Genomic DNA, 17,748 nt, shown 5'->3' on the forward strand with positions numbered 1-17,748 from the left:
AGTACTCAGCATGATACAGGAGAGGGACACACAATGGTCTGTTTTTCTTCCACACGCCCTGGGCCTGCAGCTGGTGCTGGCCCTGACCATACAGGGGATGCAGAAGGAAACAGCTTGCTCTGCACTCCAGCAGGCACCCCAGTGCTTCCACTTTCACACCTCACAGAGTATTTAAAAACCTGGTGAGAGACAAGCCTTGACTGGCTTACAAATCCTTTCCTAGCTCCCTTTATAGCTTCTGTAAATAAGAGCTGAAGAAGTGGTGAGGGAGACAGACAACAACCTACCACCTGTAGGTGCAATCTGTGGGTGTGAGTAAAGATTAGATCAGCATGACATACTTCCAGCAATCATTCTAAAAGAAGTTATCGACCTCTTTTACAAATTCTTAAGTGAGTCTGAAACCTTTCATAGATAGGTTAAAAGACAGATTCTGGGCTATTATTTTCTTCAAAGCACCCTGGGACATCATCTGTCATTATGCATTCCTACCCTATTTAATTTCTAAAACTTTTACTGTCTTATTTAGGGAAGGATACTTTGAGAAACCAGGGCAAATTTGTCATGCTGGACTGTGCTTAATACATGAGTACACCAGCCAGCAAGGCATCTAGCAGGAAATGTGTGGTGACAAAAGCCTAAGTGTTACTCATTGAAGAATGACAGCAGTATTTGACTCCATACTGAATTAAATTTTAAGAATATCACCAGCAATATGACCACAATAGTTTTTGAAGCTTTGAAACTTTATTATGTCAAACCAAGCCTTTCCCAGGACTGGCAAGTTAATAAGAAAGCAAAATCATATATAGTGTTTGAGAGTTACCCTATCAGCAAAAAAATGAATGGGTAATACAAGGGGCAGAGAGAGAGCTGGCATGAATTTTTATTGACATTTAGATACCCAGCAAAGCATAATGAAGAAGAGTAACCTCTGCCTCTAGCTGGGCAGTAACAAGAGTGTCATTGTTGAGCTCCTTAGAGACATGCATGTAGACTTAAACATAGTAATCCATTCTTTAAATTATTTTGTAGGACCAAAAAAGTGAATAAAAAATATTTTTTCCCCCCAGGAATCTTAATTGTTTATGGAATTTTGTGAAACTCTATTCTAAAATAAAAGCTGAAATACACATAGAAGCATGTGGCAGAGGAAATGCGGGTTTTCAATGCACAGCAGGAAATCAGGAAACATATGAACCTGAGAGCAGCAACAGATTGCAGCAAGATAGAGGCCAGATGTGGAAATGACTAGAACCCTTTTAGGGATCATTCAAATTGATCCATCTCTATGGATTCTCAAACAACATGTGTTCTGAACAGACAGTTCAGAAATGGTGTCCAATGTTTCATATATACAGGAGTGTGAAATGGCAAAAGCATGCCTCAATAATCACAGGTCATATCCATACCAGCAGCAGTCTTTGCAGTCTGAAGTTTCAGCAGCCATCTCCAAGTTAATGTATTGACATTCAAATTGAATAAAAGAATTTCCACCACCTTTGCAAAGGTGCACTTAGGAGGTTATTTGATGGCATGAGATGTAGCCACAGGAATTATAAACAATATGCTTAATTTCTCTCTTTTTAATTTCCAAAAACTAAGTTATATATTAAAATAGTTTTCATTTTTTTAAAAAAGCAAATACTGCTTCCACGGCAGCCAGCTTTCTTTTACACTAGAAACAATTGTTATTAAGAACTAATGCTTCCCTATGAAAACAGGATTCCAGCTCTGTGGGAACAATTATGTGGAGTACTGGAGACTCATTTAAGAACATTTTGGTTCAGCTGCAGCACAAGGTCCACTGGGAACTGGAATGGGCCACAGGAACTGTAGCCATTGTCACCAAAAGAAGTGTGAAGCCACAGCCTTCAGCCCCTAAATTCCCAAGTTGGTGTCCTCATCCCATTAAACTCAACAGGAAAATTTCTTTTGGCTTCAGTAAAGGCAAAGCTTTTCCACAGCTGCCATGTGACATGGAGAACACTCAGTGTTTCACTATTGGCTGGTACATCCAATTGTTTGTGTCACTGTTTGAAAAAAACATTTTCCCCAATAGCAAGACATGTCCTGCCCCCATCAGTCACACTGGTGAGATGTTCTTGAAGATTTCAGTAAAAGGCAAACATTGAAACATTCAGAGCTAAAAGAATCTCCTCCACTTTCCTTGAAAAGAAAAGGTGTATGTGGGGGAATTAACTCCAGGGAAAGCAGTCTGTATTTAGCATCTCTACATTTCAGGGTTTACCTACAATTATTTATATTTTAATCTTCCTCTATTGTTGTTTACATCTTTCTAGCTGGATCCTCACCCTTTTGATCTGCCTGTGGCTCTCACTGCTCTCACTAGTGTATGTTATTTCTCTGTCCTCTCTTGTAATAAATCTCTTTTCCATTTAGTGTGTTCTATTAAGTTTATGAATGGCATGGATCCTTCCTCTCCTAAACAACAAATGGAGTTCAGCAATTGGAAATGTGACAAGAGGAAGTAGGCAGAGGGCAAACTATGCAAGAGAAAAACCTGTGAGAAGATAGGAATCATCTGACTTCAGAAGTGATTTTTTTTACAGGGCTAGACATCTAAAAATTTATTTCCACAACTGAAAATATTTCTTCTATTTATATTTTAGCAATCATTATTGTTGAATTGTTTTTGCTTGACAAAAGACTATTTTATACATACAGTTAGCCAAAAAAAATTTCCCTGGAAATTTTTACCTTCTCATTAAAAAGAAAGCCAAATAAATGAAAAAAAAAAAAAAAACAAACCCAAAAAACAACCCAAAAGCAGAAACAAAAAAAAACCCAGACTGTTTTTATCAGACATGTATTTGTTCAACATTTCACCTGTGGTACATTTTGTTTTAACAAAACCATATCAAGATGTGCCATGTCAGTTAGCTTTGATATCCAGTCAAATACATCCCTCCATTTCAGTCAGCTGCAGTGACATATCACAAGAGATGTGGTCTAGCAGGGAACCTGGCTCATAACATTGAATTTGAGTAGAAGAATGTTTTAAACAACTCTACTGTGGTAATCTATGTCCATATCAAACCCTTCATTAACAGTCAGATTTTTTGTGTTAATTTTTTGCTTGTTAAAGTTCAAAATTTTTTTACTGGAAATTGAAACTTAACAAAATGGTGCTCTCCTGTGCAGGGCCAGGAGTTGGACTAGTGGGTCCCTTGCAACTCAAAATATTATGTGAAAATAATTTATCAATGTGTATTGTATGTTGTATGCTGTAAAATGTATGTTTCAATTGCTACTATAATGGGAGTAGGAACATGAATAATAGAGGGACTCAGAGAACATCTGTGACCATGAAGTATAATCATAAGATATGTCTGATCAAGGATTACTTGAAAAGACTTATATGTTATGTAGACTTCATCTGCTACAGACAAAAACTTTTAAAAAGTTTGAGCAGGAGTCAAGAGTCCTCTTGAGGAAAACACCTTTAATGATGTTGCAGGAGAAACATCTGCCAGGATTAATAAAGGTATGAGTTAAAAGGTTAATTTTAAATATAAAAACAAGAACACCCTTTCTTTCTTTATTCTTGAAGGGTGATATTCAGTTAAAATGGGAAATTACATCTTTATAGGGGGTCTTCCATATTCAATAGACAAAGGCATAATTTAAAGTGAAAACAATTTAACAGAGAAGTCATGGCTCTCCTCCCTTTTCTCATTTTTTGCTAAATTAGCCTGAAACTCTTCTGGGAGGGACAGCACATCCCTCCAAGGGGCTAAACTTGGGAGTTCATGGAGAAATCACAGTAAGCTTTAAAACCATTTTCTCTGTTTCTTTAAGACAAACTCACTTCTCTGTTCTACTTGCAATTCCTAGGGATATTATGAGACTTGGAGACTTCCAGGCAAAATTAATTTGAGCAAGTGACACTTGTAGTAACTATGCTATGAGCCATGCAGTTAATATATTTTGTGGAGAGGTCTTGCTTGCTTGGTATTGCAGCACTGCTCAGCGTGACTTTTCTGAGAACATGCCTTGTAACGATCAGTTACTGGAGAAAAACAATACAGCACTATTCCTGACATCCAGTGGTACTCACCAGCACAATCAAATCCACTTCCTCGGTAGCCCTGTTTACATCTGCACTGGAAGGACCCTTGGGTGTTGAGGCACTCTGCATGGAGGCTGCACCTGTGTGTATTTGTCACACATTCATTTACATCTGGGGGAAGACATAAACACTTCAGTGAAAACTGGGTTGAAACCCAAGGCTCCTGACAGCCTGTTTGTGCCACCCATCTCTTCCCAGGTACCGTAAGCACTGATGTCAGACCAAGCCAGAGCAGTGACCATCAGAGACAGAAGAGTTCACACTAGGAGAGAATGCTTGGTGTCAGCTCCAAATGTACAGATGCTGGTATATGGAAAACGTAGAGCATCCCAGTAAAGACAAAGTTTCCTGACTTTGTGATTTTCTGACTGAGAACAGGATTCAAGCTATAGGTTGTACACACTCTTCTATTAACAAAATGCACAAGACACTGAGACAACATGTGACATCAATTAAAAAAGAGCTCACCAAAACATTCACATTCTTTCATTCACTGTAGAAAGAGTGCAATGGAAAGTAACCCTGAGCATGCCAAGATGTCAAGATCTTTAAGCTACCTCTCATATTCCAGCATATATATGATGCTGCATGAAAAAAGTTATAATAAGGAGAACGTAGTAGAAAATACTACATTCAACTCACAGCAAAATGTACAGGCACCAAGAGTATTTGATTTTGCTCCATTACAAGGATGTTTCTGATTTATCCCACATGAGGGAGTCATGTTGGTGCACAAATATTTGTACCACTCACATTTTATCCAGATTGCATCATTTTTTAGCAGCTGACAGGTCCTCTCATAGTGTAAGTCAGCAAACAAACAAGTTTCGTAAGACTGACTAAAAAGTCTGGCATGTCTGAATGTGAGATTTAGGTTTGCAAATAAAATTTTGACTACTGAGACCTTTCCAATTTTTCCCCTGTGCACACATATTGTATGAGAAAAGAAAACAGTCTTTCCACTTGAAGTGAAAACTTAAATGAAATCCTAACTTAAGTCTCCAAACCTGCCTTATGATCCCACCTTATGCCTCCCACCCCTCACTTCCAATATCAATTAAATACAAAGAAATCCTATTAATTCTCTTTTTTATGCACATATAGTAGTTCCAACCCTTCCAGGCCCGTGTGTAGTCAACAGCTTGAACAATACTCCTGCAGCAGCTGCTGCAGTAACTTACACTTTGCTGTTCTTCCAGCATTCAGCCAATGGATTGAAACAGAAGTGTATTTTGATATTTGTTTTAACACCTGAGCATGTCAAGATAACTTTTTGCCTGTATTTATTTTTATTAGAGAGAAACTTTGTCACTCAACAGAAACCTGAAAAGTAATCGAAACCTACTATTTTCATAATTTTTTTCCCCCAAGTTCTGTAAAAACCATCCAAATAACTGTTTTTACAGTCATGAAGGCACTTCACATTCCTCAGTAATGACATGAAAAAAATATATAGCGGGACTGCTTATTCATCACAGTTTGAAACCAAGATAACAAAAAAATGCCTCTTTAACTAGACCTTTACCAGAAGTAGCATTTTTTTTTTAGTCAAGGGTTGCCAATGTACAGCAACCTCTTGCACATCTTGGCACAATGAGGTGATTTAAATTGTAAGTGCCAGTGATTCGGTTTTTCATAAAGCTACAGAAAAACAAACAAACAAACAAACCAGAAACAATTCAAAGGCCCATCAAGAATATTCTCAGTGTGACATCTTTTACCCAATTCTGAGGCAGCTTCCCCAGGACAGGCCAACATGCTGGAGGCAATGACAGGGAAGAGGCACTCTGTGGGAATAAAAAGAATGAAGAAGGAACATCCATGGGCTAGCTCTTACCTACACAGTTGTAGCGACTGCTGGTGTATTTTAGTTCATAACCCAGCTGGCACTTGCAGTAGAAGCTTCCAAACGTGTTGACACATCTGCGGTTGTATGAGCAGACAGCTTTGCCAGTGGAGCACTCATCAATGTCTACAGCAGGAGAAGGGATGCTGGTCAGATCCACAGGAAGGTAAAATGGGAAAAAACTCACTGGGATTTGCATGGGAATGATTTGGTCTTGGCTGTCACAAATATGCTTAATAAATAAGTCTTATAATTTCACACTTGGTGATGGCTTTTGCATGTGTTCTTATGAGTGAAGCAGTAAAACGTGAACTAACTTTATGGAAGAACATAGTATCAAATATTATAAGGAATGCTTTCTTCATCACAGAAAACTCACAGGCCTCATGTTGAGGCTTCTGGAGAAAAATTGAGAAGTTTGTATTGTGGGTCATCACAATAACAGAAAGCCCCATCCAAACAAAAGACCCAAATCCTATAACACATGATGTCAGCAGGGCAGCTTCCTGCAGGCAAAGCATGGTAATTAATGGTCTCATTCCAATAGAGAGAAACTGAATCTGTTGATGACTCTAAATCATGTCAAAACATTGAATTATTTACTGGGGATGAGAGTTATCCAAAGAATTACATGGCTAATAGTAAAAAAAAAAAAAAAAAAAGAAAACTTTATGTCACACTGAGAGTAACAAGAAGCATTATTTAAGAAGCATTATTTAAGCCAGTGAGGAGGGTTAACTACTTCCTAACCTTTCCCCAGAATCTTATGGCTTTGGGGATCCTGCAGAAAAGAAGCTGAGAGTGAGCTCTCTAACCATACCAATGCATGTCCTTCCATTTGGTCCCAGCTGAAGGCCACCTGATGGACAGAGACACTGCACCTGCCCTTTGACTTCTTCACATCCATATTGGCAATTCACCATGGCACATGTCCTAGAACCTGAAAACAGTATTTAAAGTAACAAGAAGAGCAAAATTCTAGGCTGGAATCACACAGTTTTAAGTTAGATATGGATGAACACAGAAATTATTAAGAACAACAAAAAGCCATTCATTATAAATAAAGCTGTTTATAAATTAACATATAAAAACTTCGAGAGTCCATGAGATACTTTCTATATTTTCTGTCACCAAAAAACCAGAAGCTTCCCCAGATCTGAAAAATCAGGTTGGCTAAAAAAGGAGAATGCTTTCTATCTCATGCTGGCTTAAAGACAAAGAAGACAGGTAGAAATACCTGCTTTCACAAGTTTAGATAAGCCTTAGATCATACAGCAAGTGTTTGCAAGAACAGTTTTCATCAGCTGTTGAAAGCATATTAACACAAATAAATCAGTTGTAGAGCACAGAAAGGTAAAGCAAGGAATCATGGCATGCAATTCAGCACAGTAAAGAATAGTCTATTTTGGTGCTTTGCTTGAATACATTCAGTCATCCTTATTCAACAGATGAACTGGCAGGACTATACACTGAGATCACACCAGCTGTTCTTCATCTGAAGCAACACTACCAAACTTTTACTTCTATCAGGACCAAAACACCTCTGAAGGCCAAAATATAAGTATGACCTAGTTTACTTTACCCAGAAACTACCAAATAGGAAGCCTCTTTCAGCTGGGACAGTACCAGAGAGCAGGGGCAAAGACCCTATCCTGAATAAGCTAAATCTGTTGATCACAAGAAGAAAAGCTGCTGGGATTAAATGTGATTAGATGATTTTGGTGTGCCTGTTCCATCAGCTCTGTTACTTACTTGCACATGTGCCATCTGGCATGAGCATGTACCCGTTGAGACAATAGCACTTGTAGCTGCCATGGGTGTTCATACATCTGTGCTCACAGGGACGTGGCTTCAGTCCACACTCATTCAGATCTGCACAAGTCATTGGAACAGAGTGAGTGCTGGGATTTTATACATAAATTCATGCATATAGGTGGATAATGTTGCCTAATGTGTGGAGTTCCCCAGAGTGAAATCGTCTGGATGGAAAATCAGCCAGCCCCTCGCAAGATGAGAGTTTAGCAGACCATCTGGCTGAAAGACTGCTAGTAAAACCAACATACACAGACCTCTACACTTGAAAAATTAATGCAAACTCTGGCCACATCTGGCAGCTTGTTAGGAAGAACTGGAGGGGTGGAGAGAATTGTACCTAATCTTTTTTTCGGAGTATTTAAAATGGATTTTTTCTGATTCTAGCCCTCCAGTTGACCCCTGTATTAGAAAGGCAAAACCATGAGACTAAGAACAGCACAACAGTTTAAGATAAAGTGAAGCAAAGATTTTTACTTTAATTTTTCTGAGCTATACACTGGCACCAAGGTTATCAGTAGCAGAAATGAAATACAATATATGATAATAATTACGTGACTTTAAAAGGATCTCAAAAATCTCAAAATCCTGATAATAAGACATCCTAAATCCTTCACAAAATCCAGGATTTAAAGGCTTTTCAGAAACTAAATCAATTTCAAATTCCTAACATCTGCCCTTCACAGGAAGAAAATGAGAATTCCAAAACATTTATTTATGTGGTATAGGGTGAGCAGTGCTGACAGTAATATTTGGCCTATGACAAGGGGACAACATCTGTGTTTTTCACTTCCACGACCTGACACCTCTACCTCTTGTAGTGATTGGTAAATAGACAGAACTCATTTATAGAATGCACCAGCATATGCAGGCCATTCAATTTGTGTTTAACATCACGTGTGACTGAAAATATAATTTCAGTAGAGTTGCAGCTCTCCAGGCAAGAACTGAGTTTGTGCAACTCCACTTCTAATGGGAGAGGCATCTGTTGTTGTGTCACACTCTGCAGACCACAGGAACAAAACCTCCAGGCCATTCAAAGCATAAACTTTGTGGAGGTGCACAAGTGTTTGTTACAACTCAGTCCAGGGAAGAGCAAGGGTTGCATTCTATTATTTTCACAGGGTCTGTTTTAAAAAGCACAACCTGTCTGCTTGCAAATCACACTGGATTTTTGTGCTACTGTCACTCCACCAAATAACTAAGACTCTCTTAACAAAGAAACTAGAGAGCAACTGGACAACAAAAGTTATTTCATTTAGACCACACATTTTCAAAAGTGCTTATCTGCACCTATCTCTCACGATGCACAGATAGCATACACAGCTCTAAAAAAGGACCTGTGGAGATAAGGCTAATTTAGCTCAGACCTGGTGGCAGACTAATACAGTCCCCTTATCTCTGTTATTTCAGTTAGCTCATGTTGAGCTTGCTCAGCAGGACATTCTGCTGTAAGGACAGACCAAGGCTACATCTGCCAGTAAATTACAAGTGGGTAGTAGCACTCCTGACTGATGGAACATGACCACCTATACGGCTATACTGTTGAAACAAACAGCTCTTGGACACTTCTGGCCTGTACCAGCCACCACCTCACTGAAAAAATCCTGGCTATGCTCCAGAAGGTAGAAAAGCCTAGGAGCTAACAGGAATTTGCATGTGTAGGTCTGTGCAGTGCTTCCTCCAAGCCTCAGTCTCTGAACCTACCAAAGTGCACAGAACTGACCACACTGCCTGTGGAGAGCATGTCAAAGGCACATGGAGTTACTGCATGGAAAATATCTAGAAGCTGAGGGCTTCTCTGCTGCCTTTTAGTAACATTTAAACTGCCAAATAATTTTTGAGGTTAAATTTCTGCATTTAGAGGCTGAAGTTTTAAGTGGTACTTATGTATTTGTTACATATAACCACAGCTGCTGTTTCCCTTTCCTCTCTAGAGGTACTGACAATTTAACTTCTTTCCCTGTGAGAAACAGTAAAAGATGGATTTTTCCAAAATACTTAATAGCACAACTTTAGGGCATATTGTTTAAAAGATACTGTGTAATAAATGGGCTGTTTTGGCTATAAAAAATGTGTGTTAGCATGTCAATGCTATATTTTCAAGCAAAGTCTGCAGGAGCTTAGGAAGGTAGCAAGGATAGACCTAGAAATTTTTGTGGCCTTTATGTCATGTTTCCATCATAACATCTACAGTTCACTCACCTGCCTCTCCATGCACAGTGACCTGCTCCTTTCATCTGATCCAAGACAGGAGTCTTGTATTTTTGAACAGGGAAACCAAAGCTGAGTTCTTACCAGTGTTTTAACTGAAATATTTCCAAGTTGAATTTCAAGTTTATGGGGGGAAAACGATGCACTTAAAGTTTCTGAAAAGGCAATTCTAAGGACTTCCCATGGTGGTTCTCAGAAATACCATTACCATATACAAACAGCCCAGGCAGATTGATAAATTCCATGTCTACCACACAATTGCATGTCTTTCTGACTAGAAGATTCATTTAAAAAGAAGCAGGGGCTGCTAGTTAAGAAAATAACATGGGTTCTGGAATTGATTTCCATCTCTTCTGATACCTTCCTATAATAATGTCTCCATACCTTAATCCTCTGACTTTAAACATGATAGTTTGCCCTTGTCATCAGCCAAAAGAAGATATACAATATAAGTTCAAACTTTTGCCTGCTAGAGGAGGCTTAGAGGTTGCCTGGGATGCTGATGATGCAAAAGTCTTAAATTCTGAAGTTCTTCTACATAAACAAGAAAACACCCTGGTTTACTGCTTTGGAAGATGACAAAAACCATAGTACAAGATAAGGAAATAGAAAACCAACAGTCTCCTTTCTGGAGCATATGCACAAACCTTGATTACAGGTTTTCCCTGTAAATCCAGGGAAACATTTGCATTTGTTTGGTCCCATGCACTCGCCATACTTGCAACCATGTCCACAGGTAGCTGGTGGAGTCAGGCAGAGAAAGAGAAAAATGAAAAGTTAGAAATATTCTATTTGAGAAACTTTTGCCCTGCTTAGTTGCCTAAAAGGTTTTGCACAAGTTCAGCATTCTCCATACCTCTCTCTCCCTCTAGTCTGAGCACAGTAACTACTGATTAGCACTTTTGTTTGGCTTGTGAATAGTGGTACTAACATGAATTACAATAATTTGGTCTTTTCCAGGTTTGTAAAGACAAAAGGTCTCTCCTTCACTTTTAATTTTTTTTCTGCAATGCTTACAACTCACATTTAGTTTTGTACCCTTGCCTTTTCCCTTTTTTTTAGGAAGCCTATGTGAGATGCAGCTGGCCAGCAGCTTGAATTGCTATGCTTGGCATCTGAAGTAGGGAAGAGGCAATAGCACTCTCCTAGAGCCAAGGGGGATGCATAATCCTATAGCAGTTTACAGTCTTGGATCTCCTCAGTTACAGCAGAGGAACGTGTCTATCCCATGGTGGAACATCCAGAGCACATCTGTCATCAGGCAACTGTCCTTACCACACATCCCAGCAAGTGTAACTGCATCAGATTTACAATAATTTGAGAGGGCTACATTTAACCTGGATGCATTAAAAAGCAACCCTAAGTCCTCTGGATCATAAATCAGAAACTAAATGCTGACTTTTATAAGCCTTAAGGCTCCTGAAATCCCTCTAATTGTCAGCATGGGGGTTATTCAGGAAGAACAAACCAAACGTGCATTTATATCATGACAATCTCTGAGGGAACAGTGAAGGAGTGTGCACCAGGATGTGAATCTTTATTTCTTATGTAGTTAAGCTGGTCTGCAAACTACACAGGAAAGCTTAGTTACAATATTGTAAAATTAACATTAAAATTAATTTTTCTGAATTCAAGTATCTTTCCTACATCAATAGATACATTCAGATGTACTGAAGATACTAACTCTGTGGATTGAGGCATTTTTCAACACTTCTTCCAGCTTTGAATGCAACGTGGCACACTGCAAGACCAGCTTGTTCCCCTGGGATCCAAAGAATCCCTGCTTGGGATGTTCTCCCATTGGATGGACACATTTCTCTTTTGTAACTGAGGAGATGCAAGACTGCAAAAGACCAGCTTGCAGTATTAGCACTGAAGCAGAGAAAAACACCACATCTGGATTTACAATGCAGAATTACATTATAGGTGGCTTAAAGTGATTATCCAAAGAACAGTCTTCAAATTTTAAAACAAGACAAATTGAAAACAAGACAACCTACTCCACTGGCTGATCAAAAGTTATATTTGCCAGTTATCCCTCCAGGGATTAATTTGCATCAAAACTAAAGTGCAATTAAGCAATGCAAGGAATACTACAATAATTCCTGATTCCTTTTTTAAAATGGCATATAATATATACAGAGCAGAGACATTTTAGTACTTTCCTCTTTTAGTATATGGATTTTCAGCAATAAATAATCTTAAGCCTCTGTACAAATTCACTAGATATAAAAGGCCAAACTCTCTGGGACAACAGGTGCAACATCTGAAAATGATTTCTAAAACATATTTTATGATTTTGTTGTGTTTTTCCCAAGTACAATTGGAGAGAAAGATTCCACACTGCATTCTCCTTTGGCCTTTTACAACTTAGAAGTGTCTTAAGAGCCATTGTCTCTTCATTAAGCAAATGATCCACAGACCAGAACACTGGCTGGTTACCCAAGCTCAAGTCAGGGGCACTTATTGCTTGAGTTTTATTTATATTTTTAGAAAGTTAAAACCTTCTGGTTCTCAGAGGCTGTGTAATCTGAAGGATGCCAACTGATATAAAATAATTCTAGGGGTCCTCATATAGCATTAGAAAACACTGCATTTATGGCACGTACTCAACAGCTGTAACAGCATAGCCACTGACCAGAGCTGTGCAAGAGGTTAGAACAGATGGTTCCTTCTGGACCTAAGAATTTTTGAATGTGTGAATTATGTGTTATTCACTCAAAGCTCTGCTTTTTTTGAGGAGATGGTCTCTCAAGCATGTTTTATTCTCTCTCTCACAGAGTTAGGAGATTTCACTCCTCAGAAGTTTTCCTTCTGTAACTTCTGGCAGGCATGTAAGAAATCCCCTTATTAGTACCAAGTATGCAGCAACAGAGAGGAACCAAACAGAAAGTTAATGTTACCTTCACAGTGGCCCTTGTTCTTTCTCCAGCCAGGACAGCAATCCAACCTGGAACCGTAGCGACACACCCCAGGCTGGCTCACAGCCCCCAGCTGCCCACGAGCTCTTGAGCTGCATAAGGAAGGACAAACACCAGCTCCAGCAGGAAAATGCTCTAGCCCATTCCTCTGCATTCCCCTTTGTACAATTCTCTTATGTTTTATCTGCTGTCAGGCATTTTGATTTCACCAAACCTAGAGCAGTGTTCTAGACAGGAATGCAAACCTGCATTTGATCAGAGAAACTGATGATGGGATGATGGGAATGTTTCACCTGCAATAAATTAACTGTGCAAGGTAAACCCTTTCTAATGAGAATCAACAAAGCAAAAAATACAGCCAGCTCCCTTGCCAGAATGAGTCATGCTAATATCAGTGAAGTCAATAGGGCTGCCTCAGTTTGTGTCACATGAGTAACTGCATCAAATATATGACACCATAACTGACCACACTATTGCCTCAGATGATGAAAGACTGATTCTACAGAAAAGCATGTTGAGAACATCAGTCAGCCCCACAAAAGGTAGTGACATGCAGGCTCATAGCCACTGTGTATGTGCAAGGTGATTGCCTAAGTACAGACAGTCCCAAGCACTCTGGTTGCATGAGACTCCCTGGCCATACAATTAATGTTAATTTCACCTGCCAATGAGCCCAGGGGCTTCAAAGTCATTGTGCAGATCAACAGCTGCAACAGTTGGAAAACCTGCCATATTAGTTGCCAAAATTATAAATCTGATGAAAATTCACAACTGTGTAAATCTTCTAGACCTCCTCCGTGCTTCTATGAGTGCTGTGGCTTTAGTTCTCTTCTCCCTATGCTTGCTGTTAAATTGTCCAACCACATGCCTGTCCCCTTTATGAAATTCTTTCCTCTACCCAAAATCCTCTGTCCCCATTGTTTTATCCAAGTCATAATTTAAAATGCAATTTCTTCAAGGAGTCCAAAATGTTGGCTTTGGCACAGAAAATTCCTTTTTTGGTAGAGCTTTGTAGTAAGTGACTTGGGGTACTGAGGGAGGCAACGCAATGCAACAAAAATCTCACAGTGGGAAAAAAAATGGTGGAAAAAAGTCATCAGGCATGAATTTTTACATTTTTTTAGTCTGATGCACACAAAAGGTCGTATTTTATCACATTAAAGGAGTGCTTTGCATGTATCCTCCTGTGCTCATCTGTAATGGTCGCACTCACATCAAAACAGTTCCTGCAAACATCACTGAGGCAAACTAGTAGAACAAGTGTATGCATACACTCCAAAGGCACAAGATGTTACTCCAGAGTTTTCTTTAGTAGCTGAACCATTGGAACTAGAAGGGAGTTCAGAGGAAATGCATAAGCTCGTGTATCTGATATACTTTAAACAAAGACATGGTCTTCATGTCACCTGGCAAGTAAAAAAGCTTCAGTGCTGGAATAAATTGTTCTAAAGCCACTCAACCTTTGCCATCAACCCAGTGATGCAGCTTACAGGAGGACGTGTACTTGTATACAAACACCTTCAGGCAGGTGAAAAAGTGTGTTGAACAGCTAAAACCCCTCTGTGTGTGTCTGTGACAAATCAGCATCCTGCGTCTGCATCTATAGACAATAAAATAACCTTTTCCCGTTTTGTTAGTCACATGCTGCTGGCTTACATCACTTTCAATATACAAGTTAAAGAACATATGTTCTGCTTGCAGACTAGAAAGTGGCCTTGAATTCACCTGGATAGTAAATGTACATTCTGCTTGCATCCCAGAAAATCCCTCTGAATACATCTGGATAGTGCTATGACCCCCCATGAACGTTAAAATGCCTAAGGCCTGGAGGAAGAAGGATCTCTTTCCTTTCCAAAAAGTGTTCATTTTCACAGGAAAAGCAGATTCAGTAATGTTTTATTTAACAATTTACTTAAAAAAAAAAGAAATTATAAAGTATATAATATCTCTCAAGATTTCAGAAAAAACTTTCCTTCAAACTGGGAAACATTCCATAAAGCTGCAAATTAAATTAACGTACCTGAAATCTATAGATATTGCCCTATAGGTTGAAAGGCTTGTTCTGACTTCCACAACAAGCATCAAGATAAAAATTACCTTTGGCAGAGGGAAAGATCAACTAGATCCCAAAATCTGGGAGGAAAGCCAGTTTTGCCAGGTTAGTCCCTCTCACCCATGAAGAATCAATACTCGTCAGCTTAGCTATTTCTATCAGGAGTTCAGCAATTTTTGAAAAAGAAATTTAGAAAGAAGAGATTCTTTCAAGCAGGCAGACCCTTTCTGGGAGAATGTCACATGAACTCTCCTGGATATTGGAGAAGAAGTAATGTGGACTTGAGGCACAGGGCACTTCTGATCCCTCCTTGTCTGATATTCCTGTAGGATTTCAGAGGGACTACCTAAAGTATCTGAGTGACATGACTGGACTTATCACAGACTGTTCAGTGTGCAAAAAATTCCTGGCCTTGAAGAACCTGCAGCCAAAACATGTGGCTGGAAAAGAAGGGCAAGAGAAAGCACACTGTGCAGGTCAGAGCACAGCGCAGGTCAGTGGAAGAGCGGTGTCTGAAGAGCTCTGTCCTCTGAGAGGCAGCATTGGTGCTACAGGCAACAAGTGACTACTTAGCAGTCCAGGGTACCCAGGGAGGAGAGAAGGAATTGATTTTATGAGGCTGTGGTACTGCTGACAGCACTATGTGACATTTAGCAAAGAACAGTGAGGATGAGTAGTAACCACAACAACACAGGACTGCCTGAGTTGAGGTGACTGAAATAAAGAGCTGGCTGTGTTAGCTGTCACAAGATTATTGTGAGCCATTAGCACCGTTTTAAACTAAGTGGGACTAAGTTTCACTGCTGCTGTAACCTGTATTGCTGTTATGGTTTAGGAATGGTATTCCCCAAATCATTCCCCCCGTCCAACACTCTCCACAACCCTCTCTTGCTCCCCTAATTTCCCCTCACCCGTCCCCTTCTAGAAGGATGGAGCTGAGAATTGGAGGCACAATAGGCAAAGATGGCAGGTTGAGGTAAGAACAATTTACTGAAACAGCACTGAGATAAGGAAATAAGCAGTAACACCAACAATACTAATAACAGAAGGTAGAAGAAAAAAAATATTTCACATGAAAATACCCCAATAGTAGACCAGATAGACTCCCTCCACCATGTTTTGTTGATTGGAAGGAATCCCTTCTCCCTGGAGGAGGGTCCTTTTCCCCCACCCTCGACAACGGTGTGAGGTGGTGTAGAATAACAAATGTGCTTTCTCTAAGACATAAGAGCAGGTCTGGAGTTCATGAACTTCCAGTTTCTGAGGAGCTGACCACTCAACAGTCTCACAGGTGCTGGAACAGCACGCTGACACTTGTTGATGACAAAAGTTTCTATTCACAGGTCTAATATTAAAGAAATAAACCACAAAACATCTTGAAGGCTTCATATGCAGTTGCTGCGAATCCTCCCTTTACCAGCTATTCCCTTGCTGCAACACCTCAGCTTCTGGAGAACTGGGAGAGGGAACACTAGATTGGTTTGGTCTGGAGTAAGCGGTTTTATTGAACCTCTCTCAAAATCCCGTTGTTTCCAAAGCATACCTGTCTCCACAGAACCCAACATCTGTCATGAATGGCTGCCGCTGAAGGGCAGTTTATGCCGGCAGTCCAAGAACCGGAGGTGCTCACACCTTGCCACAGGTGGTGCAGCTGCTCCCCCATTTGGACCGCCTCTTTTCCCGGAGCAGGAGTCCCCAGCTCCGGTGCGAGTGTCTCTGGGGAGCGGCTCACACGCCCGCCGGAGCGCACGGACGGGCGGGCGCCGTTCAGCACCGCGGCCCCGGGGACGGACCGCCGGTGGGCGAGCCCCGCGGACCGGGGAGCGGGAGGGACCGGCGTACAGCCCTGCACAGCCCGCGTACAGCCCTGCACACCCCGCGTACAGCCTGTGCACACCCCGCGTACAGCCTGTGCACACCCCGCGTACAGCCCTGCACAGCCCGCGTACAGCCCTGCACACCCCTGCACACCCCGCGTACAGCCCCTGCACACCCCGCGTACAGCCCCTGCACACCCCGCGTACAGCCCTGCACACCCCGCGTACAGCCCCTGCACACCCCGCGTACAGCCTGTGCACACCCCGCGTACAGCCCTGCACACCCCGCGTACAGCCCTGCACACCCCGCGTACAGCCCCTGCACACCCCTGCACACCCCGCGTACAGCCTGTGCACACCCCGCGTACAGCCCCTGCACACCCCTGCACACCCCGCGTACAGCCCTGCACACCCCGCGTACAGCCCTGCACACCCCGCGTACAGCCTGTGCACACACCGCGTACAGCCCTGCACACCCCTGCACACCCCGCGTACAGCCCTGCACGGCGGGGAGCGCCCGACACCCGCGGAGCCGCCGGGGAGCAGCGGCACCAGCCCCGGTCTCGGTGCCCGGCCCCTCTCGCCCGCCCCTGCCCGCGGCCCCGCTCACCTGCCCGCGGTGGCCAGCCCGGTGGCCAGCCCGGTGGCCAGCCCGGCGGCGAGCAGCGCGGCGAGCAGGGCGCTCCCGGGCGCCGGCACCATCGCCCGGGCGCGGGCGGGCAGGCGGCCCGGCCCCGACCCCGGCGCTGTCCGGCTGTCCCTCGGGATGTCCCCCGGGATGTCCCTCGGGATGTCCCTCCGGCCGTCCCTCGGCGGCGGCACCGGAGCGCGGGCGGGCGGCGGGACGGGGCCGTATAACCGGGCGGGGCGGGGCGGAGCCGCCTCTGGCCGCGCTCCCCCCGCCTGCAGCCGGGGCGGGCAGAGACCGGGGCGGAGAGCGGCGGTGGTCCCGGCCGGAGCAGGGCAGGATGTCCCGGGGCCGGGCACGGAGC

The 17,748-nt window shown here is 42.1% G+C and overlaps 1 protein-coding gene across 3 annotated transcripts in view; it reads right to left on the reverse strand.

The window, feature by feature from the left end:
• Positions 1 to 17,539, reverse strand: part of EGFL6 (EGF like domain multiple 6) — a 33,520-nt gene extending 15,981 nt beyond the window's left edge. The window contains exons 1-7 of one of the 3 annotated variants that reach the window (XM_086880072.1): positions 17,367 to 17,539; positions 12,869 to 12,978; positions 10,613 to 10,705; positions 7,692 to 7,811; positions 6,760 to 6,879; positions 5,931 to 6,065; positions 4,082 to 4,204 (exon numbers count right to left, since the gene is read on the reverse strand). In XM_086880072.1, coding sequence (XP_086736198.1) covers positions 4,082 to 4,204; positions 5,931 to 6,065; positions 6,760 to 6,879; positions 7,692 to 7,811; positions 10,613 to 10,705; positions 12,869 to 12,978; positions 17,367 to 17,458 — 793 coding nt within the window. In that variant the 5' untranslated portion in view covers positions 17,459 to 17,539. Of the gene's footprint in view, positions 1 to 4,081; positions 4,205 to 5,930; positions 6,066 to 6,759; positions 6,880 to 7,691; positions 7,812 to 10,612; positions 10,706 to 12,868; positions 13,153 to 17,366 lie in introns of those variants that run through there. The other 2 variants (XM_086880074.1, XM_086880075.1) reach the window with 2 other exon arrangements.
• Between the last annotated feature and the right edge of the window lie 209 nt (positions 17,540 to 17,748).

The sequence above is a fragment of the Cyanistes caeruleus genome, chromosome 3 (assembly GCF_971803275.1).
Source record: "Cyanistes caeruleus chromosome 3, bCyaCae1.hap1.1, whole genome shotgun sequence".
In the NCBI taxonomy this organism is placed as follows: domain Eukaryota; kingdom Metazoa; phylum Chordata; class Aves; order Passeriformes; family Paridae; genus Cyanistes; species Cyanistes caeruleus.